The 27,410-nt window shown below is 38.4% G+C and overlaps 3 protein-coding genes across 3 annotated transcripts in view; all 3 read right to left on the reverse strand.

Moving 5' to 3' along the window:
- Positions 1-82: 82 nt before the first annotated feature.
- Positions 83-7,614, reverse strand: tfa (transferrin-a). Its single transcript, XM_035671463.1, has 17 exons — positions 7,522-7,614; positions 7,281-7,429; positions 6,233-6,338; positions 5,931-6,122; positions 5,533-5,662; positions 5,292-5,347; positions 4,503-4,666; positions 4,185-4,338; positions 3,913-4,076; positions 3,718-3,814; positions 3,600-3,620; positions 2,915-3,076; positions 2,608-2,758; positions 1,532-1,599; positions 1,261-1,442; positions 503-695; positions 83-373 (listed from the first exon to the last, which is right to left on the reverse strand). Exons 1-17 carry the CDS (start codon positions 7,559-7,561, stop codon positions 327-329), a joined length of 2,076 nt encoding a protein of 691 aa, XP_035527356.1. The 5' UTR covers positions 7,562-7,614; the 3' UTR covers positions 83-326.
- A 7,541-nt stretch (positions 7,615-15,155) lies between these two features.
- On the reverse strand, positions 15,156-23,901 carry ubxn7 (UBX domain protein 7). The gene is made up of 11 exons (XM_035671135.1): positions 23,774-23,901; positions 21,683-21,836; positions 21,340-21,404; positions 21,148-21,213; positions 20,870-20,982; positions 20,298-20,444; positions 19,548-19,638; positions 19,009-19,139; positions 17,922-18,426; positions 16,929-17,008; positions 15,156-16,217 (listed from the first exon to the last, which is right to left on the reverse strand). Exons 1-11 carry the CDS (start codon positions 23,877-23,879, stop codon positions 16,056-16,058), a joined length of 1,620 nt encoding a protein of 539 aa, XP_035527028.1. The 5' UTR covers positions 23,880-23,901; the 3' UTR covers positions 15,156-16,055.
- A 2,039-nt stretch (positions 23,902-25,940) lies between these two features.
- Positions 25,941-27,410, reverse strand: part of ppp1r7 (protein phosphatase 1, regulatory (inhibitor) subunit 7) — a gene marked incomplete in the record, with an annotated part of 6,420 nt that continues 4,950 nt past the window's right edge. Inside the window, 1 exon segment of the mRNA XM_035670781.1 lies at positions 25,941-27,410.

The following is a 27,410-nucleotide window of genomic DNA, read 5'->3' on the forward strand; positions in this document are numbered from 1 at the left end:
TAGCAATATGATACATGACGCCACCAAAGCAAACCACAATGTCACCACAAAGGAGCAATAAAAATGCTTTATTAGAGAAAAGTGTTAACAAAACATCGGTGGTCCAGTAATACAGGTAATAACTGCAATAGGACATGATTGGTCACAGAATAGTTGCTTTATAGGTAGTGATATGTTGATCTGTTGGTTGCACTTCTAAAATCAGGTCTACAACAAGAGCAGAAGGAAAATACAAAATGCAATTTTTGGGTTCAGTGTGGGAAGTGTGGGTAAGTTGCTCGAATCACTGAAGGCTGAATGAGGCACCACAGGGTCCGTGGTTGGCACTAGTTTTTTTGCTGACAGGAATGGAAAGTGCAAGATTTCTCCAGATCTGTTGGGAAGAGAAAAAGCGGAAAAAACACAATTGAGAATGCAGAGCATACACATATTTAAGCTATGGTGAGTGTAATGTGTCTCGGCTTCAAGGATATCCCACATTATAACCCACAACAGTACGCACCTGGAGTGGACCCACTGCACTGTCTGAGTGAACTCATGGCATTCATGTAGTCTGGGCCCAGAAACGTGCTAAAGGATGTTCCAGATGGGATCTCCTGGAGACACTTGGTGGAGTCCTTGAAGAGGAGGTTCTTGCCTTGCTCTGACTGGAACAGTGAGAATGTGGGATCGCTGCCATGGTTTCCAAACTTGGCCTAGAAGTAAAAAAATATATATATATTTAATACATTTTATATATTTTTTGTTTGTTATTTAAATGTCTCTGTTAAGGTCAGACAAAAAAAAACAGTTTTAGGGTGAAAAATTATGTTGAAAGTGAGGAAAATACATGTAAAATGGAAAATTATTTTGCAAAGAATTCCCTCAAAACACTCTTTTTGAATTTTATCATGTATGTTATGCCTAAGTGCAACAACCATACTTCATATCCTATTGTAGTAGTTTCACCTAAATAATTGCTTTATGTGTAGTCTGAGTGAAAACAAAGGATGGACTATAGTATCCACTATAGTAAAAAAGAAACCCAGCTGGATAATATTGGTCTGCTTGAGGATGGAGAGTTTTTTGGGAGGTCACTTATATACAATAATATGTAGTGCAAATGTAATACTTCATAGCCAAACGATATTGTCTCTGCAAAAACACCCAAAAACTTTCTCAACTGACCTCCTCAACTGACCTCCCGGTTATTGTGATGGAATATTTTGTAACGCAAACAAAAAAAAAACTAAAAGCAACACTAAAAAAATAACCACTGACCTGCTGGTCCTGGAGAATGCGGATCACCTCACTGCGGCTCTCCGGGCGAGTCACCACGGCGTGTGCGGGGACAAGAGCCAGGTTGCAAGAGGCGTATTCAGTGATTGGCACCGGGTTTTTGTTAGGGCAGATCAGCTCGAAGTCATTAGAATTCAAACCACTTGCCCACGCTGGACCAGAACCTTTGACAAGAAGAGGTGACGAGAAGAAGGTTATAGTTTATAAATACAGTCGTAGTTGAGATGCAAACAGGTCCGTGTCAGTCTCTTACCATCGCTGTTTTCACTGACGATTGTGTGTTTGATGAAGGCAACATCGCCGGCACCCTCAACAAGACATCTGTAATAACATGCAATATATGAAGATGAAGTTTCAACCCTAAGCACAGTGCTCTGGAAGAGTAATTCAACCCATAGTTTGACATTTTTGGAAATAGATTTATGGGTTCAAAATTGTATTGCGTATCACTTAACGATGGAAAATTATCAGAGGTTAGAGGCTCACAAACAACATAAAAACACACACCCATAAACAGCAGTGATTGTCTGTTGTCAAAAGTTAGATGAGAAGATTATAACCACTCTCATGTCTGTGTTATGTACAGAGAACAGCATTAACAGCCATAAAGCGTTTAAGTGGTTTTTACTGAAGGGGGACAACAGGGGTCCTTGAATGGGTTTTAGGGGGTCCCTAGCAAAAGGAGGAATAGAATGTCTTAACTTTTATCAAATTTTTTGGAAGTTGGAACAACAAAGGAATGATTGTAATTTACAATGGTCCCAGTATGATCATTGATTAGCTTTGAAGACTTAGTTAGACTTAAAAAAGTAGTAAAAATACTCAGATTGGGGGTTTGTGGTCTAATGTGTATATATTGTCGGAGTCTTTGACATGAAAAAGTTTGGGAACCCCTGATTTAAGCCATACACAAGCTGAAGTGCTTATCGTTTTTTGTTTTATGGGTAGTTAAGTGCTGTTACCATTTCTTGGTGAAACAGAGGAGAGGCTGCAAAAAAGTGCTAAGACACATATAAATTGTTGTCAAGCTATAGTAGCACGCAAGTCCCCATAAAACCACATATTTTTTCATATAAAAAATGAAAAACAAAAAAAATGAAGTTCCTTGTTGCTGCTTTAATTAGAGCTTTAGAGACACTTGCTGAAGAGAGAGTCGTTTCCTTCTGCTTACCGCCTTTGTGTCTATTCTAGGCTAACAACTTCCTGGTTCAAGCTCCACACAGACATGGTACCAGTCTTCTCCAATTCTCAGAAAGAGCACATGTGCATATTTCCCAAAATGCAAACTATTCTTTGAACATACATGCACATAAATATTTATTCATTTACCTGAAGGCTCCAGCGTAGCCGTAGTATTTCTCATTAGCACTGGCGGAGCACTTGGAATCATCTACCACAGCTTTGCCACTGCCGACACACTGAGCGCAGAATGAAGAGGTGGGGTCTGCTCCGGGGGCACAGCCGCTACTGAAGAACTTAGCTGAGGAGAGGAAGGAGGTCAATATAGTACAGTCAGTATGGTGTGTTGGTGTTAACACTCTTTTACAGAAATCTGCATATTTTTCTTTCTTAACGCAATTTCAAATGAAAGGTATATGAGCAGATGTTTTGGAAGAGGCAGCACACAGTCACTTACTGAAGTCACAGTCATTAGTTATACTATGGATGTGACCCATGGGGACGTTCCAGCCGGCTGTTCTGCCAAGGCCTGTGTGGCAAGACCTCTTGCCCCTCAGCGTGTCCCAGGTCACCCCCGAATTCTTCTTTACCACAGCAACAGCATAGTAAGAGGAGGCCTCTGCTCCAAGAGTGGAAGTACAGACCATGAATCAGAAAACTATCCGCCCAATAATTATTAATTATAATTATTATAATTAATAAGGTTATTCAAATAATTCCCATTTACGGTACTTGAGAAAATAGTGTTCAATTTGTACAAGTGCAAGTAATTAATCCCAGTTAACTGGTAGCATAACCCATAAAGTCTTTAAGGCAGGTGCACAACAGGTCAGCTGAACATGTGAGAACGTGTGAACAAATGTGTCCATGGTGAAGCATATAACCCTAGACAGATGAAGAATAAAGTTTGCAATATAGATGATGACTAATTATAAAGATTAGTTAATTGGATTCAAATAGAACAAGGGAAACTATTAGGAAATAATGAGCACATAAACAAAGGTTGCATTACAGCTAAATCATACACACACACATTCTAAATCAGTAAATATGTTATTTTGTATAAATATATAACTATTTTAACATTTAATTTTGTCCATATGGCCAAAAGGAACAGAAATACGGTACAGGCAGGTTTTTACCTCCAGGGTTGGTGCACATTGCTGTGGAGAGAGACAGAGTTGCAAATATTACTCATGTAGAAAAGATAAAGTAAAACACAGGATTGTATGTGATGTGGTTTTCTGTGTTATCTCATACCTTCGTCATACTGCTCCACCATAGCTGGAACCAGACCACACTTCCCAGCTGTGTACACCTGTCCTCCATCCACTGCCATTGCGTCAGCCTCTTTATGCTGCAGGATAAGTAAGACAAAAGATTATGAGAGACAAATGCAAAAAAAAATCTTAAGCTAGAAACAGATTCCCATATTTTGATCCAAGAGTGTTTTACCATAATCTTTTTGAAGCACTCCTCAACTGTTGGGGCATTCTGGCATTCAATGGTGGCGCTGTCACCGCTAATACTGTTGATGCTCCACGTGTCACACTTGGTTGTCTCAGCGTGGCCCACAGCGCACCATTTGATGGCAGTGGATGTAGCGGCTGGGGTCTGCTCTGGAAAGCGAAGTAAAACATAACCGTAAGCCAGGGTCTACTGTGTAATGAATGCGTTTGCCTGATGAATTGTATGTTGTGTGCTTTATACACTTATGTCTACAGTACCTCTCTTGAGGGAACGAATAATGGCCATGTATTCAGCGCCCAAATACAGGAAGGAATCTGAGTTTGCGGGCAGCGGCACCAGCCTCTGTGCTGAGTCCTTGAACATCAGGTTTTTGGCAGGTCCATAGGCTTCAGAGGAGAAGAGGTTGAAGTCCTGAAAAGGCAAAAAGTAAGCAAAAGCATTAGTGAGGCAACTGAAACACAAGTTACACATTTAAATGAATCCTTTTATATAGTCACTGTGCTGCTTTATCCTCTCTATAAGGCAGTGAACTCTACTACTGGCTCTTTGTGCAGTATAAATATTTAATATTATACCTGCACTGAAGTCAGGGTCCTCAAGATTAAATCAGCCATCTGTGGGTCCTTGCGGGTGACAACTGCATGAGCTGGTACTCTGGCCAGGTGGCAGGTTGCATATTTGTCCAAGGGCGCTCTGGTGTTATCCTTGCACAGCAGCTCATAATTGGCCCTTTCGGACACTGAAAGTGTGCCACGGCAATTATTTAAACGCTTCTGTCTTCCAATTTTCCAGTTTTAAATAAATAAATTCTTACTCATTCTCTTAGCACCACATTTTGAAAATTAAAAGTTTATGTTAAGTAAAGGAGTGTTTGGTTGCAGATATATTGGGTAATCCCACAAGTATTATGTTAGTTATCAGCTATGAGGAACTGCTGCAAAAAAAAAAAGCAATTAGTCATAAATAGTTTGAGATCAACAGATTGATCTACCTACAATAGATAATTAACTTGATTTTGAGATTCATTTTAATAATACCTTGCCTCTCTCACCTTCACTAAACTTTTTTCCTCCTTTTTGTTTCTGTTGAGTGCTTTTCTAATGATGTGTAATCTTATGCACATTATGAAAAGGTTCCATAATATTCAGATTGTGATATAGATGTGATGATTCCTGGCAACAGTGCTGTTGTTTCTTCTGTTGTTATTGAGAAATATAAAAATATCTAATAGAGTATAATAAGACAAAGACTTGTATAGTCTCATAATACAGATTAGAAACAACTGACCAGTTTACTTTTCTGAGATTATTATAAATTAATAATAATTCAACAATTATAAGAAGAGATGATCGTGTGATACTGACCAGGTACAGTGAGATGCTTCACAAAAGCCACGTCTCCAGCATCCTCCACCAGACACCTATTAAAAATAGACCAACCCACAGGTGGAGAGAGAGAGCAGGTTTAAAGAAAAGCATCAAATGAGATTAAAAAAAATGTCACAGGATTACAGACTGAGCTGTGACGGGTTATCATATTTGGAAGATTAATGTGTAGAGGTTGATAAAAGTCATAGTAGAACTGCAAAAAAAGACTGATACTGACTGGAAGGCTCCGGCGTAGTCATAGTAAGGCTCCCTGTGGGACCTGGAGCAGTCTCCCTTGCACCGCTCACACAGTTTGCTGCCCCTTGCTGCCCCTGGGGCACAGCTGGCTGAGAAGTAGTTGCTCACCGCTGCAATAGATTTTAGGAAAAGGCCACCAGTGAGCAGAAAGTTGTGACGCGTTTATGGTGAAACATCTTAGTCGGGGTTAGGATTAGCAGCCTAGAGGGCACTTTAAAACCATGTTTTATCTACCACAAGGGCATCCAAGAGGCCTACTTATACAATTATTCACTTCCTTGTAAAGAGTTGGATAAGAAGATTGATACCACTCAGCTAGTCTGGTTCTGTCCAAAGGTAACAAAAGGTTAATCAAATTTAGCATTTGGTGTAACTCACCCTCCTCCACAGGGCTGTCTTCAATGCCTGACCACTGAATCAAATTCATGGACAGCAGAGTTCCTATGGGAATGTTCCAGCCTGCAGATTTTCCCAACCCAGTATGGCAGGATTTCTTCCCGCGGAGGTCTCTAATTCCAAACCCGGTGCCCTTCTTCACCACAGCGACAGCGTAGTAACAGGTGTCCGTAGCTGGATGTGTGCAGAACAGTTGTGAGCAAAAAGTTAAAACGTGTTGCTCGTACAAAATGCCAGACAACGTATTTCTTGTGCTAATTTCATCAGTAAGACTGTAAACATACAGTCGGTGCCGTAGTCCTCAGCGAGGATGGGATGCAGGTCGTAGTTGTTCAGTCCAGCAGTGTAGATGTCCCCTCCGTCCAAAGTGATGGCATCTGCTTCACCGGCCTGATGGTAAAAAAAAGAAAACACTCAAATTGTTGCCAACCAGCGTGATGTTTGATCTCTCCAACAGCTCCAAAATATATGCAGAATGTTTTAGTACATACTTTGTTGGTAATTAAATGCAGTGGTGAAAAATGACACATGTATTAAAGCACTGTATTGTTGTACAGTGTTGAGATACGTGTGCTTTACTTGAATACTTTATTGTAATGCTACTTTATACTTATATAATACCCCACTACACATTATTATAGGAAATATTGTAATTTATGCTCTTTTACATTGATTTTACATCTGGGGTTGATAGTAATTTTGCATCTATACAAGATTTAAATAAAACACATGATTAAATATGATAAAGCAGCTCAACCAGCCAAAACAAGATGCTACTTACATGTTGATGCATCAAAAATAATATATGTTAATATATTATTATATATATAGAGGACTTTTACTGTGTATAGCCTACTTTACATAGATTTTGTTGATATATAAAAGTATATTTTCTAGTTACTTTGCAGAGTAGCATTGTAAAAACAGTCATCAAAAACAACTATAACTTCACCAGCTACAGGATTAAAATGTTGTTTACAAAGTATTACATCAGTAATAATAATACTAATTAAATTACAAGAGTTTAGTTTTATTTATTTTTTTAATACTTATATATTAGTATATTTTGCTGGTAATGCTTCTGTACTTGTACTGAATAAGATTTTGAATGCAGGACAGGAATGTAGGCTATTTTTACATTGTGGTATTTATATTCTTTTATAAGTAAATAATCAGAATTCTTCTTCCACTACTAGTTAAATTATCATTTTGACCATTGCAATATCCAAAGATTTACCACTTTTATGGGATTACATTTAAACGTTAAAACTGAATCCATGAAGACATTATTGTAGCCTATATTTGTGCTCTGGATGATGTTGCTGCCCTCACCTTAATTGCAATGATGCAGTCGATGGTGTTGTCTTTCTTCACGCAGGCAATCGCGGGCGCTTTGGCTGCGAGGTCCGTACATTTCCGAAATTCTTGGTCCGACTTTACGCACCATTTCACCTTCTCAGCGGGGGCCGCGAACACGGTGGCTGCAAATGCAATTGGATAAATGATAAATGCAGATACAATTCAGCATTTAAAGAATTTATGATTTAATAAAAAAATTTAAAAAAGTCTTTACCGAGGCACCCGAGCAGGGACACGAGGAGGAGAGTCTTCATGCTGGACGGTGGGGTCTCCAGGTCAGCAGAGCAGAGTGGGAGGCAGCTCGGGCTTTTATAGCAAACCCCTGACTGAGCTGCACAAAAAACACAGTTTGCTCAGGTTTCCTAATGTGTGTGCGTGTGTTTGTGTGGGTGTGTGTGTGTGTGTGCGCGCGCGCGCGCGTGTGTACTTTTGTGTGCTGGTACACGGAGATGGCAGGGAAACAAAGATTAGTCCGAAATGTCCACATGATGGAAATTCACAGATTCCTCTCCAACTATTCAACCATTGTTTGCACAAATCTGAAAATCATTCAGAAGAGCTTAAAAGAGTTTTATATTCAGGATTTAAATAATTTTTGTGTTTGACGATTTACTTGAATAGACTTGATTAACTCAAATTGTTTTAATCCAGTTTTCATGCATGTTGCATGTTTACTTTGTATTTATTTTTGTGTTCATGAACTTCTTGTTTTGTTCTGTGTTCCTGGTTGACGGCTTCTCCAGTTTCCCTTTAAAGATAAATAATGCTTGAAATGATTGATTGATGTGTTCATCAGGCTTTATAGGTTATAAAGAACAAATACACAAGAAAGTTAAAGTGAACTTCTGCTGTGCAGTAATACCAATATGCAGCATTAACCAGTTGTGGAAGGAGTAATTAGACAAAAACAAAATACTCAAGCAAATATTACTTCAAGTATCTAAATTATGGAACCAAATGGCTCCTGTCAGTGTTATATTATTATATATCATATTATTGTGATCTTATTACTTTTTTATTAATGTGTGAGCAACATTTGTAGTTGTCAAGTTGGAGCTAATCTTTTTTACTTTATATAAAGTTGGTTAGTTACAGCTACAATTATATCCATAATATATTATATTATATAACTACAGCTGTCAAATGAGTGAAATGCAATGAGTAAAAGTGCTGCTGCTTCATATCCTTCTACTAAAATTACAGTATTTGATAGTTTTCATACTGTAACCAGATGTGACTTGAAAAATACAGTTTTAGAAGACATTACAAAACCTGAAGTTATGTATTGGATTATATTATTGCTTAGCCACTTTAGGCACAATGGTGAATGGCCCTGTCACATTAGTCAAGAAAAAGGCAACAAGTGTGTGATTTTTTTTTTTTAAATGTCTTGCTGTATTTCACTCAGAAAAGCTGCAGCCTCACCCACATAAGAGTCGTGTTTACAGAGTCAATGTTACCCAACACAAGAGCAAAGGTTCCTGTTGATTTATAAATTGAACAAATAACAACTCCTTCTTTGTTTTCAGCTGCCAAATTCTGAAACATAATTGAATGAATTTCACAACAAATTTCGTGTTTCAGGAGGGGCCTTCGGTGGTGTAACTTTGGAAAACCCGAAATGTGATACTGGACAATGATGGGTCACATTTTTACACTGCTTGCACTGTACCGTGTAACCTAACCTAACCACCTAATCCTTTTAGATAAGAGGAGACATTTCTGGAATATTACAATTCAGGCACCGTAGAAATTGATAACTAATAGAGGAGCCTTTTACTAAGATGTTCCCAGGTTTTATATGTCTCTTTCTCACTTAATATTTAGATGATCTTCTACACTGATCAGTGTCTACTGTAAAGAAAATACACTGATAAATAGTCTAATAACATTAAAACCTGTTCAAAAGAGATTTTTTTAGTAGTCAAGCTGCAGGTGGTAGAAAGCATAGATAGATACCTAAGATATTCAAGGAGATGGAGTGCAGGAAAATATGTAATTTAAAAATATATCAGTAAGTATATTAAGTATTAAAGCAGCTAAATCTTTGTTCAACGGAATAAAAAAGGGGAATCAGCACATTATGCAACACTTTATTTGGGTAGTTAATCAGGTGTCTCAATCATGTTCTGCTGAATCATGAAACCCTGACCCCAGCCTCACCCTGCCATTGCCAAATCTTTATTTTCTCTCCCGTCTACTGAGATAAACTCAGTCATTTTAGTGACATACTGTGAGTGGAACAGGGGCTCATGAAAGCAGTGACTGCTGTGAAAGTTACACTTGAAATTGACATGAGTCAGCTTGATGCTTTCTCAGTTCAATCTTAACCAACATGTTCAGACACTAGACTGTGCAGGCAGTGTCTGAACGTGTTGATTAAGATTTCATTTCATGTTAAAGCCTGAAAACAAATGCTGAACTTTATTTACTGCTGACAATAAAATACTGTGACGAGGTGTTAACTGTGTTTCCAGCTTATTCCAGTTAGTAACATCTCCTGTCATTCCTCACCTGTCCACCAGTGTGTTTGCCAGTCATGTGACTGTCACACCTGTTTCCAATAACAGTCATCACACCCAGTATTTATACTCCTCAGCCAGGAGTCACCTGATTGTCTATATTGCTTTAAATTTCCATCACTGTATTTGATCTACTCTCCTGTGTACCTGCCTGCTCTTAGCCACTGGTTTTGTCTGCTGCCTTTACGGTATTATTGCTCTCTGACTGATTAGAGACTGTATTTGCCGCTTATTATCTGGCTTGTGAGTGTGGATTTGAGTCTTTATCCCTGTGCCAGTTTCCTGAACCTTCACAGATTACTGTGCCTTTGTCAATCTGTGCTGACACTTCACTCAGCAGCATTACTGTAATGACACCTCTTGATAACACTGCTGGCAAGCCAATAACATTACTGTGCTGTACTTAGTGCACAAGTTGACATTTACAGCGTGCATTAATTATACAAAAATCAGGCACTGTTATTATTCTGTTTCTGTTCATGAGACAAAAACACTGGATGTAGGAATTAAAACAAAGAAGTTGGTGATAAAGTTTTTGATTTATATATTTTATAATTTTGTAATCCAGTTTCGTGAAATGTCTCTCGGACTCTCCTGACTGGCTGCATGTCTGACAGTGATTACAGTCCACGAGGCCATCTTGACTGTGCTAAATCAGAGCGGATAAGCTTATCATCAATGATTGTTCTCCTGAACCTGCAGAGCAGGGGGTTAACAGGGCATTGTAAGCTGGACATTACACACAAACACACTTTCAGCCTGTGACTTAGGGCTCTGTGTGGTGTGCTGAGCCTCATGTTACAGGAAATAAATGTTTTATGTTACACAGAACTAAATCCTTCAGATTATTGTACAAAATGCCTGGAAATGTGCTTATAATGACTTCCTTGTAAATCAGGAAATACATTTTTTTCCACAATGTTAGGAAGTTATTCACAGTGACAGTAAGTGATGAGCTTTAGCCACTCCTTGTAGTGGTGGGAGGGCGGAGTACTCAGATACTTTACTGCAGTAAAAGTACCAATACCGCAATCTAAAAATACTCCATTACAAGTAAAAAGTATTATCAGCTAAATGTACTTAAAGTATCAAAAATAAAAGTAATTGTTCTGCAGGAAAATGTCCCATGTGTGATATATTATTGTTACAATATTCTAATACTGATGCATTAATGTAGCATTTTACTGTTGTAGCTGGCAGAGGTGGAGCTGCTTTTAACTACTTTATATACAGTTTAGTAGTTTAATCCAGTAGTTCACAAACTCCAAAGATAAATCTGAGGGACCGTGAGGTGAATGATGGAGTACAAAAGAAGAAACATGCTAAATTCTGCCAAACAAAATGAGTAATATTCTCTAATTGTTGCTTTTTTATGAAATATTGGATAGTTTTACATCTTTGAGCCTCTAACAATGATCATAATTAAACAATCTGAGAGGTTATGGGGTAAATCTTTCTTGCTCACAAATGACTCACTTTACTTTTTTGTAAAGGATCTGGAGCTAAAAAGGCTGGGAACCACTGGTTTAATCTTAATGATTAAATGTTTTTTTATGTAAAATCTTCAATCTTCAATCTCAGAAATGTAACTAGTAGCTATAGCGGTCAGATAAACGTAGTTAAAAAAAGTAAAAAAAAAAAAAAAAGTTTCCCTCTGTAATGCATTAGAGTAGAAGCATCAAATATCATAAAATGTAAATACTCAAGTACATCATATTTGTCTTTATGTACAGTAAATGTACAAACTTAATGTTACTTTCCCCCACTGCACCAATGTAGGTTGAAGCTTGAGAGGAAGGATGAACATCCTTCGCCTCAGTTGCAACCCCTCAATCAACTCCTTAAAAATGTCTCAAAAGTCATTTTGTTTATTAGGTCTTTCACTTTGTTTGAACACAGTGCATTTGATTTGAAGTACAAAAGTAATATTTTATTTATAGTTAGATCAAGCTGGTTTGCAGGATGGGAAGGACCGCAAACAAAATTTCACCAGAGACTCTGGCGATTAAAATCTTCCAGCTACAAATGTACTCTCCTGTCACCTGTGTATATTACAGTTGAGGGACTCACCTGGAGACTTAAGATTAAGAAAAGAATAGTAAAAATCAACTTTTAACTTCAGAAACAATGAATCCTACATTTCCCACAATGCAACTCAACAGCATCTTTCATCGGACCCTCTTGCCTCTTAAATACCCACTTCCTACAAACTTCACATCTCCAGTTTGTAACTCTGGCTTTCTGTTCCAAGCAGAAAAATAATGATGCCTCAGGCCCTAAAATAAATAAATAAAATCATCTAGGTTATTTTATGAAAGTATAAATCTCCTCCAGAGACGCAGAGGACATTTCACAACTGAATTCACAGGCTGGAGCAGGCCTCCTTGTGACAAATGAAGTGAACTTTGTGTGTAAAATCGACGGAGAGCCCGTTTAAACTCAGCCCCCACATGGCTCACACATTAACTTCCATTGACTTTTCATTCTGAGAACTAGTTGAGATCCATGGATGACTGGGGTCAACACCCTTTTTATGCAAGAGACAAAACCTCAAACAAAGCAGGGCAGCCACTGTCCTGGTTACCTCATTAACCTTTATGCACTAATTAATAAATTTAGGTTTGAATGCAGGTTTTCACTCCTCAACATCAGCAGTTTTAAGTCTGTTAGTATATTGGAATGGTTCTTATAACCTTGAGCTCCAAAATCTGCAAAACATCAAAACAAGCTCCATATATAAACTGTGTATTTGAAATGTAAATAGTGATAAAGGTGACATTTTGACCTGTCATACCAGATGCCATCGTGCATCCTAGATACCTGTATATCCTTCTTTGTCTGGCCCGTTGTTCTGTATTTGAGGCAGCTGACGGGGGAAAATACAACATTTCTATGTTATTTCTCTATGTTGTTCTAAGTTAAGGGGGAAAAGGCTACTACTACACCATTCAGCCCTTTGCCAGCAGATTTCACCCCCTAAAAAACAGGTGATGAAGGAATGCCCCGTCATGTACTGTAGCACCCACACGAAGACAGTAAAACAGTCAGTGTCCTCATCTGTTTGTACAGCTGCAAGTCTTTTTCTTTCATCTCTGACCGTTGCCCCGTACAGACACTGTTAATTATTATAAGTTGGGGCCCTTATTCAGAGGGGAAGATAAAAAATATGAATTAGATGCTGCTAACCAATGACATGTTTTCTTTTTTCTGAGGCTAAATGTATCTACAGACATAACAGGAAGGGAACTGGATTTGTTGTTTCTGTTGCAGCACTGGACAGATCTCCCTATTTTTCTCCGTGTCGATCTGCTTATATTCATTGCTGCTGTCTTTTCCTTTTTCTTAATGAAAACATTTTGATTCTGGGACAAAATTTAGAAAATAAACAATTCCAAATTGCAACATTTAATCCAGAGGTCTCAGACTCAGATTGTCTTGGGGCCACTGCTGGTCTCACAGGAGGTCCACTTCAGTGTTCACATGTACTGCAAGAAATCATGATTTTATATCATCTTTGTTGTTCGAAGCCTGTTCTCTTATCAACCCTTTGCAGGCACCTCTGACATTTTTATTTTAATTGAATATGAAGGGGTAGTTTAAATTGATATGAAACAACTGAGAAAAAAAAAAATCCTACGGGTCGAATTATTTTTTTTATTTCCAACATCATGTCTTTGGCCAGAGGGAGGGGGGGATCGAGGGCCAGAAATGGCCCTCAGACCAGCAGTTTGATTTAAAGAAATCCTTTTAAAAAAGGCCCATAAACTTCTGTAATTGACCTTTTCACAGCAGCCATTTTGACATTAAAGTTGGGTAAACACAGGTGTTACCAATGATACTAATTAAGGTTCTGTTCCATTAAGGCTGCATTCACACTGTAAGCCTTAGAGCTTGATTCTGATTTGGATTATTGTTTGGTTGTTCACATTATTTTTTTTAAAACGTAGCTCATATCAGGTTCCAATGTGAACAGGTCACAGTCCTGAACTGACCTGCATGTAGAACGTAGATCGAGACTGACGCACAATGAATTCTTATGACTGTTCACATTTTCCAAAAACTCTAACATGTATCTGATTTGGACCACATTAAAAGATCATATTCCACGTGATTTGGGTCAGTTGTGCCTGCAGTGTGAACAGAGACAGAGCCTTTCCAGTAAGTCAACAATAGCAGCACCCTGACCTGAATGTAACAGAACCTTAATTATGTTCACTGGTAACACCTGTGTTTACTGTTTCACTACACTATTTTGTGTCCAAATGGCTGCTGTGAGAAAGGTCAATATATTTGAATAGCATGTGATTCAAGCTGAAATTTAACAGCTTATTCTGACATTAAACTGACATGGCAGCACACATCACCTTCATCCTTCCAGGACTGGAAGAGCTTGGTACGAAACTTTTAAAGCTCCCCTCCAGACATGTATCAAGAAATATTTACAAAGAGTCTGTTTGGAAACAAAAATATGTCTGATTTGCAAAAAAATCAACATAATTTCCATTTAAAATCCTTAAAAAGGCATTTACTCCTTTTAACAAATTAAAAAAAACAAAAAAAAAACAAGAATCTATGAATATGCAAATGTTGTTAATTTCTGAAGTCTTCCTGTTGGACACAAGTTGTTTTCCTTTTCACTGTAGAGTCCATTCTCAGTGTATGTGCACCAATGGCTTCAGGTTTCTACATCACACCTGTATAAGTTTCATACTGGACCAGGATTGACCCGTACATTAAAATCAGATTTTCAGTAAAGCACAGAGAAAATTCCCACTTTCCGCAGGTAAATGTGAAAACATCCTTCCTCAAGTGTCACAACTCTGCAGCATACATCCATTCTGACACAGTGAAGCTAAACATCCAAGCCTGTGAGGCAACGAAGAAGAAAAAACATATTTTTGACTGGAGGGGGGCTTTAAATATTGAACATTTGAATAGAAAAGGAACAGCTTCTCCCCAGGACCAACTGCAACCACTCAAAAGGTAAACTGTGAAGTTTTCTTGTGAATGTTTGTCACTGAAAAACCGTATTAATCCCCAAACAAAAATACCGTTTTCATTTCCTACCTCATATAAAATTAGTAAAGCTTGTTTAAACCTTGTTTATTCACACTGGCTAGTGGTCTTCTTCTCAACATTATTTATTTAGGAAATGTTGCCATTTAAGGCACATTACTGCCACCAACTGTCCATATAGCATCTTATTAATGTCCAAATGGTGACTATTTTGATATCAGTTTAGGTTGTAATCTATGACATTTGTCTCATCACATCATGTCTGTGAAGTTCATTTAAAACTGTAACAAAAGATCAAGCAGAATCTCCCTTGGTTTTGGTGGTTATATTTCAACATCAGCATATTTTCTTGGCAGCATATAAAAAAAAGAAAGGAAACAATGACTACAGCTAAATATCAGTCTCTAAGCCATCTCTGTACAGTGTAGGTCCGACTGATGAGATGTACCACCCTTCATTCATTCCCTTCTGTATCAAAAGTTGAAATCCAAAAACAATCTACTAGTCTCTAATTTGCCAATAGAAACTTGAGTAAAAATGGGCAGATTAACCTCAAATCCTCTCCGATCTACACAAGTGTGTCACTGATGTCTGACGCTTTTTCTTGACTTGTAATTATTGCACCTTTTCTCTTGGTGCCCCTGCCTTCCAGATAATTACAACTGTTCAAACAACGACAGTGTGAGAGATTGAATTTGGGTCAAAATAAACAAAGATGAGCCTCCCTGTAGCTGTCCCCAGGTACAGAAAATAAACTCTTACATTTGATTTCTTTCTGGGAGGTAAAATTCTTTTTGTACATCATCAATTAGTGATCCATGATTTGGGTTTTTTTTATTTGAATATGAGATAAACTGTATATATTCTAATCTGATGTGCCTCAGTGTTCAGAACAAAATGAAGCCTGCATCAGAAAAGAATAAATTGCATTAAAAATCAAAGAGTGCTGGCATCCGTTACACCTTACTGGCCAATTGTAGAGCACTACAAAGGGAACAGGCCGTCAGTAGAGACGTCAGTACTCAGAATAGTGAAGTGGCGGGGAATGTAGTCCATCCACTTAGAGTTGTCTTGGCAAAAACGGGAGCCTAATTCCAGGAGAACAGAAGGTTATGGGATCAAGGCCAGTAACATCGTCCCAGATCATTGGTGAAAGGGTGAGGTCTATCAGAGAGATACAGACAAGCAAAAGTGAATGTGTCTGACAAGGCTAGTTCCTCTCCTGCACAAATACAGTCTCCTGTGGACAAAGCCCCGCCTCCTGCAGCGTAATGTCATAGTCCAAGTGGGCGAGCTTCCTTCTGGGAAAGTTGGTGACGAGTTCGAAGCGTTCATTAGGGTAACCCTTGGACTGGACGTGTCTTACCAGGGCCTTGAAATGAGAGGGTAATATACCAGAAATGAGACATTTTAAGTAACATTTAGAATTTATGTGAAGAGGAAATGGTCACATTTATTTTACTTAAAGCAATAGTTTGATATTTTGGGAAATATGCTTGTTATCTTTTTTGCTTGTTAGATAAGAAGATGGACACCACTCTCACGTCTCTGTACAGTAAATGTAAAGCTGGAGCCAGCAGCCAGTTAGCTTAGCTCATCATAAAGACTGGAAACATGTAAAAGAGCTAACCTATCTCTGTCCAAAAATCCACCTGCACTATCAACGTTCACTAATTAAGATGTTAATTCTCATTTGTTGAATCTGTGTAAAGAGTGAAGTGTAAAAATTATAATTTGCTGCTTTGTGGGGAATTCTGGGCCAGGAAGAGCAACTTCCTGGAGTCTGGCAAGAAAAAGAGATTGTGTTACAGAATCCCCTGTGAAGTGGTTCATATTTGATGGATTAAACAAACAACATATATCGTTTATCAGCGAGCTTTAGAGGTTCTGGTAGAGCCAGGCTATTTGTTTTCTTCCAGCCTTTATGCTGAGCTAAACTAATCGTCTCCTGGCTCCAGCTTCATACAGACATGAGAATGGCATTGATCTTCTCACCTGACTCTTGGCAACAAAGCTAAGAAGCATATTCCCTAAAATGTTTAACTATTTCTTTAATATATAGTTATTTATTGTGTGTTCTCACCAAAAGTTTTGCTTTAGAAGACAAGGAAATTTGCTCTCTCTGTCCATCTGGGTAACGGAGCATCAACCTGGCTTTGGGCCCTGTGAGAAAAAAGGGAAAAAAGGGGTTAAATATCTTTCAGAAATGATGCAGTTGTTCTACCCAATAAATTAACCAAAGTCACTGTGTTTTGTCTCATCATTTTGTCACCCCTTTGGTCAGTCAATATATTTATGTATATTTATCAGAGGATTTAATTAAAATCTGATGTTGTCGTGCAGGAGACATGATGCGGGACATAGACCATAAATAAATGATGACTTCCTTGGCCTAATCACTGAGTCATAGCCAACTCCCTTCTCTACTCTGAATTCACTGCAGATGATAAATGCAAAAAACCAAAACACACACAGTCAGATAATTGATTGTGTGCACTGATTGTTGATATTCCACGCCCTGCAGGGTTTGTTTATTTTACTGATTTAGTCCACTATCCACACCTAATGTCAGACAGACACAAATCTTTAAGAGCATGTGTCTTTGGCTTTGCATCATTATCCCCTGAAAATACAGAATATAGTCAGCAGTATATAGATAGCTAATAGCATGAGCTCTTACACTGAATGTGAACGTAAACTGAGCAATCTCCACCAGCATTAGAAACTTGAAGGAACAAGCCTAAGCTGACCAATCGCAGCTCTTGTGATCTCCTATGATATTTCTGTAGCTGCTGTGTACAAATGTGTAATTACGTTTTTGAACAGCTACACTGTAACCTCTTAAATCTATAAAATTTGCATTTAAGCTCAACAGATGTCCCAGTTGGATGCTGTGTTCCAGTATAGTCCTGCCATCACTGAGTACTGCTGAATTCTCTAGCTGAGCTTGGCAGCGCTGAGAGCACTGAGAGAGGTTGGTCCTTTCACCAACTGATGGTTAACACACACAACAAGCACCCTCATACCTAAACCCCCATCGTAACAGTCTCAGGTTTAGATTTACACGCTGACGTACCATTGTCATCAGGACAGTCAACGTCGCAGGTTTGGGTGGTGCTGGTCTTGGATGGTCCAGCGCTTTCTGACGCTGGGGTACAGTGGTTCCCTCCAGAATCTGCTTCAGGCTGAGGATGACGAGGACCAGCAGCTGAGGGCTCCAGGTGGTTCTTTTTGCTCTCCTCTTTCTTGTGACTGTGGTTGTTTTCTTTATACGGAGACTTTCTGTGGGAAGAAGTTGAACTGTCGGGATGTAGACGCTGCTGGGCCGCAGTGGTAGGAGGGAGGGGGGTGTGTTTGCTGATGGAACTTTTCTCTTCGTGGGGTACTGGCACTTCGCTGTCTGAGCCATCAACAGAGATGGGACCCTCGCTGTCAGAAAAAGGCTCTGCATCTGATTCGTCGTCTGATCGGGGGGAATCAGGGGGGTCCGGGGCATTTGAGGACTCGTAGTGAGTCTCCTGTAAGGAGGCTCGGATCGCTGCCTCCAGCTGACTGTCTTCACTGGCATCAATCAGACTCTCCTAGAACAGAAAACAGAGTGTGCAGCTGTAGAAAACAAATCGAAGAGCTGGGAAAAATAACACAAATGTGGGAGAACTTCATACACTGGCCCTGGCTCAAATGTCATTAAATATATACTTTTAAATAAGTCAGTATTAATCAGGGTTCCCATGCTTGTTAAGAAATCATTTACCAGGAGTTTTTCTTGACAGGCTTCACAGCTTATCCTACCAACAGCTGAATAAATTATTTCCAGATTTTTGTTGGAATTTTAATCAAATCCCAGGTGTTCCTATGACTGGAAAACTCGACTCCAAATTTCCAGGTTTCCAAGATGCGTTAATGATAATGTGACCGCCATCCGGGGGGCATAAGGCAAATTTGGAGAAATCTAATTATCATCACTGTGTCTGTAATGAAGCCTTGAGGACTAGGAAGAGACAACAATGAAATTGTATCATGATATAAAATAACTAGAATCCCAGGTAATATCTAATAATTCTGAGTTGCAACAGAGGAATTTCCAACAGAGTCCCAGAGAGAGAGAGAGCGAGAGAGAATAGAGGTAGAATTAGAAGTGACACATGAGATGAGAGACCCACAGAGCGAGCTCGTTTGGCAGGGGGTGCGTGGCACGATGGTCCATCGAGCTGCCCGTGCTCTGCCAGGAAGCCAGTCGCCTGCTCCAGGAATGATGCCACATCCAGCTGGTTCCACTCCACCATCTTTTGACCTAGTGAACATGTTTTGAGCGCACAGGTCAATACCAAAAGCAGAGGTGTTCAGGTACATCGAGCTGAAACTACTTTGCAGATGTAAACAGCGAGGGAGAGACATGGGCTCACTGACAACATCTGTGTACCGTTTATGTGGTTACACAGATAATATTCCAGTATACATGTATCTTCATTATTAATTTAGTGAACAATCTATTGTTGTCCTATATTGATCCCATCACTTAATCATATAAAAGATCTCTTGCTCATTCACACCCCATTAGTCAAGGATGTGGACAATGTTGCTCTTAAATGACTTCTCCTAATGATGTTTTCTAAATGGTATGCATGCATACAGCAGATATATGGTGTGTGAAATCAGCATCAGAACTGTTGATAATGATAACTTTCTATAAACTACTCACCTGTGCGCGGATCGAGAATGGAAATATAGGGGAACTTGTTCAGCTTATAGAACTGGATGTATCTTTGTCCCTCTTCACTATCATGATATACCTGTAATGACAGAAACACAATACAATACAGAAATTAACCTTTCACCAGATAGACTTGAATTACCACATGGAAAGGCCTATTTCTTATGACATTCTGAATCATATTTTATTTATTTTTTTTATTTAGAACCTTTGTGCATATTTTCAAATAAGCATTTAACAAAATATAAAACATTAATTTACAGTAGAATAGGGCTGATCCGAATGCTTTGAAGCTTCGACTGTTGCAATGGATTGAACTGACTTCCAAATCAGTATCTGAATGCTTTGTTTTTTGTTTTCTTGAGTAAACAGGTCGCCAGTGTCTCCCACAAAGACTTTAATTGAAAGGGCCACCCAGGTACATTAACGTCCGGTGAGCTATTTAAACATTTTGCAGACACAGAAAGCAAGAGATAAACTTTATCTGCTACGGGGAGACAGTGGGTATTTTACAAGCATGGACCAGGTAAAGCATTCAATACCACGTTGGTTTCACAGACTCATTAATGAAAAAAAGCCTAATCCGAGTTTTTTCGACTTTACACAACAAACTGCAACTTGACCTTCCCATCATCATCAGTTTAGCAGCTGGACCCTTGCAAAGACCTCAACACAAAGTGAGCAGGAACATGAAAGCATCGCAGACAACATAAGACCAAAGGATCTGAAACTGCATACCTGCCAGAATATGAAGTGTTCTCTGATGATGGTTTTCACTGCATCGTTACTCCAAACATCCCTGTTCAGGCACTGGCAGGCAAAGTCTTGAACATTCTGAATGTTGATCATTAGCCACTTGTTCTCCAGCTGTCCACAGTCTTTTGCCTATGATCACAACAGAGGGAGCATAAAATCAGAATAAAGAAAACAGAGCTGGATTTAGTCAATTATTGAACGATGAGACTGTTAAATTGGCAGGTTTGGATGAAGGTTAATACAGTATGAGGTAAAGCTACAGTTTGATGGAAAATACAATAATAACTTCATTAAGTAAACGTGTTCTTCTTTATGGAAATCGTAACCACCTACATGAGTGGTATGTGACCACATGTCATGGTGGGCGGGTTTTCATTTTAAATAGGAAAAAGTCATCATCAAAAATGACAACCTGAATACTTTTGCAGCTCTATACATGGCACTCCTGGTTTCCCACCTGTGATCTACATAGTCACCATCTGAAATGTCACTGAAAGTTCACACATACGGAATAAAGACGTGTGGTGTAAAGTGTCTGGTGAGTGACTCCTCACCGTCTCAAAGCTGCCTTTGTGCATGAGCTCAATGGGAGGACGGAAAAGGTCTGCCAGGGTGCTCAGTTTCTTATCCACAGTGCCACCGTTACGCAGCTCCTGTTCCTGGCGAACTAGGAAAAGAGAACAACATTCATAGTTGTTATAGGAATAAAAAGAAAAAGATTTAGACAGAGACAAAAGTGACAGCTTGTCTTTGTTGGTTGTAATTACGCAGTATTAGGCTACACCACATTCGCTACAGATTGTTCAAACTCTGAAAGCTTGAATTTACTCACTTGTTTCTGTTTGGAAGTCTCGGAAACCGTCAAATATAGATCGAGCAGGTCTTCTTCGTTTTGGCACTGCATGCATAACAGACACATCAAACTTTATACTCAGCAGATGACGGAAACAGAACGACGAGTAACAGCGATTTAATTTAAGATCTGGTTGCATCATGTTGAATAAGAAAAGAAGCAGTACAATACCTCCAAACAATGGTTCTGGTTCCACCAATATGTCCTGCTTCTGGGGAATGGGGGCTCGTACTTCACTGAGACAAAGAATAAAAAAACACAACACATACAGTATTAGTCACGCAAAGTAATCTAGAGCCAAACATCCATCAAGTTGTAAAGATACACTCTCTGATCACCCAGCAGCAACCCAAATCACTGCAGTGCTCTTTCCTCCAGCTCACCGTTAACAACAACTCTAAACTAGGACAGACATTTAGGAGCACTGTGAAATAATTACAGAGTGTGTCTTAAAAGAAACTAAAATGTGGCATTTTTGTCTGAAGTAAGTTTGTAAAAACAAATATCATCTTACTCTGAAGGGGGAGCTCTGCTGCTTGAGGCAGCTGAACTGGAGCTGGTGCTGGGCTCCTCTGCAATCCCACCTCCGTCCAGAAACATGGTCACTGCCATCTCCAGGTTGTTGTTGCATGCTTCCAACATATGTTTTCCTACACTTTCTGTGGCCCCTAAAAAGAGTGTCGGACATATACTGATGTTGAGAAACATTTATAGACAAAACTGTACTGCACATGTGTGTGAAAACTCACACTATCCGTTATGTATATCATCAGTAACATTTTATGTTCGCAATCATCTGTTTTATATTAAAATAACCTACGGAAACGAGTATATTGATTTTAACACGTTGTACCTTGTTTACTACACATCACCTTCCTTTGATAAAAACATTTGTTGGATAGCTTTCCTTTAAGAGGCCCCTTGGATTCAATTAATTGTACTATGTTGTGACTGGGACCTGAACAATACTGGACTTTAGTTATAAAGTAATATATTGGCCAATATGTTTAACAGAAACAAAAATATTTGATTACAATCCTTTAATTTGATTAAGAAATGTGAACAATATATGTAAAGGACCCATTACAGTTTAAAATGAACTTGTCAGTGATTTCTGGGGGACAAACTATGTAATGGGAACACAGTTTATTAAATTACCACAAGTGCAGTGTATCTTTGTCATTTCTGGGCTAAAAATTCATCATATAGTAACATCTTTCACTTCAACATCATTAAAACAGTGTCATTTGTTTGAATTAATCAATTTAAAGGTACTATAGTACATTATGCATGTTGCAGCGGTTTATTAGAAATCATGTGTACATACTGCTAACCATTTTCTGTTTTCTGTTTCTGTTTCTGATTACCAGCTTTTTAGAGGGCCACTGGTTTTCATCCATTTAACCATTTTGTGACAATGCATACTTTCACACAATTGAAACAGGCTTCTCACAAACCTCGGTCAATGTGAACATCCTGTTTACTATTGTTTTAGTCGAAATTACATCCTGATTTTGTGTAAACGCAGAGAGCAAACTTTCCTATAAAGTACAACAATGTAGCATCAACTTTATCACTCATAAAAAGATGGATTATCATGTCTCCAAAAAAGCCTTTACAGGTTGACTGCAACAACTGTACAGAAATGAACCAAAGCCAAACAACTTCCTGAAAGGTAAAGTCGGAACAATGCATGCAGGCTGGCTGCTAAAAGCCTTTGGTAACGTTGTGTACTGTAGTAGGCAGCAACGCAGCTAAAGTACAGGTTACGTGATGTATAGTGAAAGGCTAAAACATGCAACAAAAAAACACAACAGCTGTCCTTAAATGTATGAAGATGACTCATCGCCACACTGCATAAAACTATACAAAATACTCTGAATCAGAGAATAAACTAGACGTGAGGATTAACTTTGGTCTTTTTTTTTTAAGTGAACAGCGCCGTTTGGCTACAATGATCTTTCCGTGTGTACTGCGCATGTCCGTTTCACTTTCCAAGTCTAGCAGCAGCCCCCGAACTGAGTCTCCTCTCTTTCTCCGTTAAATAACTTCAAACTGAACCGCTGTCCATCGTGTTAAAGCACACATAAACTATTGAGGACATCTGAGCGAGTGGTCCGAGACAGACAGTGTGCTCATCGAAGTGTTGTTAGCCGCACAGCCGGAGTGAAGCTGACAGTAACACACCACGGAGCCCGGCTGGTGATGAAGAAGCGAAATGTTGCACAGCCGACGTCCATTCCACAATATCAAACAACATGCAAAGCAAAAAAAGGGAGCAGAAAACCACCTCCAGGCTCGAGAAATAGTGTCTTTAATGAGCGCTACAGCGAAAATCTGATATTTACAAGTGGCTGCGGCAGATAATATTAAAAGCTGGTGGTTTTACGGTCCTTTTTCGGAGTCTTTCACTTGAGTTTATCTGATAACTGGCTGTGCTTTTTCCCTCTGCAAAGCACTGACAGCGTAGGGGCCATAGCAAGACTAAACGTCCGTTTTCTTGTCTGCGCACTAATTTCGTGGTTTGCTGGACAAGGGAGCGATTCCTGTTGGATAACCCAAAACTACTTAATAGATCAAACGCAAAATAAAAGGTTATTTTTACCTGTTATTGCTGTGAATTGTTGTATTAACCCATTCACCCCCGGAGCTGAGGTGTCTCCGAGCGCCGCCATCTTACCGCCACAAACAACAACATAAATGTGGCGCATGCGCTACATCGTCCTTTTCCCCCTGACTGGCGCGGCGCGAGCCCCATGCGTCACCAAAGGATTGTGCTGCATTGTGGGGGATGTAGTTCAGGAAATACTTACTGGCGTTTTCTTAATTCATAAAAAAATACATTAAAAAAGAGTGTGTATTTCATGATTTTGCAGTTCCTTCAGTTTTCAACGGATTTTATATTAAACATGATTTGCTCAACAACCACATTTATTTTAAGATGTTGATGTTCGGTTAAAACCATGCAGCATCAGGAACAACATTATTATGTCTTATCTGCATTTGGTGGTATACAGTGGAAAAGTATTGCCTTTTTTCCAACAAAAAACTTAATTGTTATAAAGTTAAAGAAGTATTTCATTTCATTTAGATTTTACATCAAATTTCCCTGCAAAAGAAGTATTGGAAAAATGTTCCCAAAGCAAAACACATATTAGTACTTATTATTTTTGTTATTCAGATTCATGAGATCAGCAGGGTTTCCACTTTATCAAATAATTTCCAGGAGGTTTTCTTGACAATACAGGACAGCACTCGCTTACAAACGGCCATATAAGCTGCAGTTTCAGGGAAAATTACTACATTTGGCCACAGCCCATCAGTAACAGTTCAAATCGAGTTATTTTATTTATTTTATTTTACAGAAATGTAATCTTCTAGAAAGTCAAAGTGTTAGTTGCATGTACAATTAACATCACTGTACATCTATTTATCAACCACCACAACAACAAGAAATTTGATTATTATTAGGCTGTATGCAAGTAGATAAAATAGAAAAAATACACTAAATGCCAAAAAGATTATTGCAACACAGTTACACTTTTCATCTGGTAAACCTCCGAATATACAGTTTATCCCACCATCAGTCAAGTTTCAAACAAAAAAACAGGTTCACGTAGGCGATCTGAGTGAAGAGCTAAAATAGAAAAAAAACCCGGACAACACAGATTATTTCCAGGACATTTGGTCATTTTAATTAATTTCCAGATATTTCTACGACTGGAAAACTCATCTCTAAATTTAAACACATAGGAAAACATTTAAATTTTTGTTTTTTGACATGCAGTGTTTTTATTAGAACAGGTGTTGTGTGCAGATTGATGTATTTGATGTATAATGTTGAATCTAGTGGGCTGAAGTTAATTCATACGTAATTCAGTTACTGATCATTATATCTACCTGGTAACTTAATTAAAGTTGTAAAGAACAAACAAGCTAAGAAGACTTGTTTTGTTTTGTTGTTTTGTTTTACATTTGTTACTTATTTAATTTAATAGACTTAATTCACTGCTCTGCTCTACAATTGTTGTACAAAGTGTGAACCACATCTACTGTTTTTCACTATTGTTGTTCATCTTTAATGTGAATAAAGTTTAAAAAAAAGTTATGTAATATGTTGTACTTTTCAGTTTCAAAACTGTACTGGATCAATCATGACAAACACTTAATCAATATATATCAAATATATTAATGATCGACCATCCATCTCTCCAGAAGTTAATATTCCAGAGGCAGACAGGGCCATTTACTAATTCTGAACAACAAGCTGCATCTGTACTTACAGGGGCTATGGAGAAAATAGCAGATTGGATTATTTATTCATGCTTGACACTGAATTTGTCCAAAACTCTCCAATATTTATAATAGTTATGCAGATCGTTGTCTACAGATTACAAAAAAAAAACATGCTCATTTTAGATTTAAAAGAAATCAGATGAGTGCAGATGCAGCAAAACTGTACATGTACGCTATGATACTGTCACGTTTCTCATACAGTGGTACAATCTGGTCTTCATAGTCTGTAAAGGGAAAGACCTGAAAGATCCAATGGGACTCTCTCATGAACGTTCCTGTTTCAATGGCCACATGTTCGTCCCTCGGCATACAGACAGATCATTCCACTGTGTTGACCTGCACCACTCTGGGGCTATATGGAATATGTATACATACTATTTATCTGTGTGGCATCTGTCCCTAGTAAACACTTAACCACTGAAGTGACGAATGTGAAATACAGTAGGACCTTTGCTTTTAAGGTGAGGTGCTAATGATTTATGTTATTTGCATAATACATTCAGTTTGAAAACAGCTTCAACCAAGTCCAAAACCTGAATAATCAGTTCTAACAACGAGCATCTAGCAATCGGAATAATTGCTCATTCAGCGACCAATCAAGGTCAAGTTAAGATCTTAATTACGGTATCTCAAACAAATCTGTTGTGCTGCCTGCATAAACCAGAAAAAAAAGGAATCACTTTACAAAGGGAAGGTGATGATGGCACTGACTTTCTACATCATGATATGTCCAAACTATATTTACAAATACACAGAGTGACACTTCCAATCCCACTGGCCAATTGTTAAGTAATTATAGTTAAAGCTGAATATAAAATAACATTACATTCATATCAATAATGCAGTGTCCTTCAGTTTTGCTGATAGTCTAAAATGGGCTCATACATGTTCTTCAGTTGAGGTATGATCAAGATCACTAACCATGAACAATTGGATTTAAAAGGATTATAATTTAATTTTGTTTTAAAAAGAGCAGCTAAAGATCTCTTTAATACAAACCAGCATATCATACTACCGTTTTCTTCCCTACAAAGAGAGATTCAATATTAACAATTACTATAGAGCCAGGTGAAAGGAATTAGACTCTAATGGTCAGTATCTTATGTTGCACAGAAAGCACTTAGTTTAGCATTGTCCATGTAAACCCAGCAGCGCACTGAAATCTGATGCCTCTGTCCACGTGTGACTTTTAGCCCTGAGGTGGGAAATTGTTTTCATACAAAAACTGCATCACTTTTTAATTGTAATCGGGAGTAAATCAAGTGCACTCGAGCATTATATACAGTGGGACCATTAGAATAGGTCCCATAGTTTTTGTTGAAGGTGGTCATCTTCGATATAAATGAGTATTTACTTTGAATCAATACTGAAGGCCAAATGAGAACATTGCAGAATGTGTCACTGTAGTGTCTTTACACATCTGAAAATCTTAATCTTCAAAATGTGTTTTAAAATGGTCTGAGCATGAATTAATTTATCTTACATTAGCCCTGCCATTACTGAGTCACTTCACTTCAAAACCAAACTACATTTTACTTTTATCAGTTAAAATAAAATTTATGAACAAGAGAACCAAAGCTGTTATCAGTGATGTGTTTAAGGTAAAAACAAATACATAAAAGGGGGTGAGGTACCACTAACCATGTTTATGGACAATGATTTTACATTCTCATGAGCTTTATTTTACTGCAGAGGTCACTCTTATTGATCAGGAAATGGTCCTATGAGTTGTGAAATATCTGGACAAGGAATAGACGAGACTGCTGGACATCAAAATCGGCCTTTCATCAGTAAAGATAACAGTTTATTAAAATGATTCATCAATATCTGCAGTTTTTTCTTAAAGATTTAAGGAGGTGGCCTTAATGTAACTAACTTAAATCTGCATGGTGTCACTATCGTGTGTTAGGCTTTAAGTTTAGTAAAGTTTTGTACCTTGTTAAGGT

This window comes from Morone saxatilis, unplaced genomic scaffold (assembly GCF_004916995.1).
Source record: "Morone saxatilis isolate NCDOM2014 unplaced genomic scaffold, NCSU_SB_2.0 Contig23, whole genome shotgun sequence".
Taxonomy (NCBI): Eukaryota; Metazoa; Chordata; class Actinopteri; family Moronidae; genus Morone; species Morone saxatilis.

What these genes read in the sequence shown, in the direction of transcription:
- tfa (XM_035671463.1), bottom strand. Translation starts at nt 7,561, where the DNA reads ATGAAGACTCTCCTCCTCGTGTCCCTGCTCGGGTGCCTCG. An exon ending in GGTGGAGCAGTATGACGAAG is followed by an intron (nt 3,621 to 3,717) that starts GTATGAGATAAC and finishes CTCTCTCCACAG; the next exon opens with CAATGTGCACCAACCCTGGA. An exon ending in AACTAATGACTGTGACTTCA is followed by an intron (nt 2,759 to 2,914) that starts GTAAGTGACTGT and finishes TCCTCTCCTCAG; the next exon opens with CTAAGTTCTTCAGTAGCGGC.
- ubxn7 (XM_035671135.1), bottom strand. Translation starts at nt 23,879, where the DNA reads ATGCGCCACATTTATGTTGTTGTTTGTGGCGGTAAGATGGCGGCGCTC. An exon ending in TGACTGTCCTGATGACAATG is followed by an intron (nt 17,009 to 17,921) that starts GTACGTCAGCGT and finishes TTTTTCTCACAG; the next exon opens with GGCCCAAAGCCAGGTTGATG. An exon ending in CTTCTAAAGCAAAACTTTTG is followed by an intron (nt 16,218 to 16,928) that starts GTGAGAACACAC and finishes TCTCATTTCAAG; the next exon opens with GCCCTGGTAAGACACGTCCA.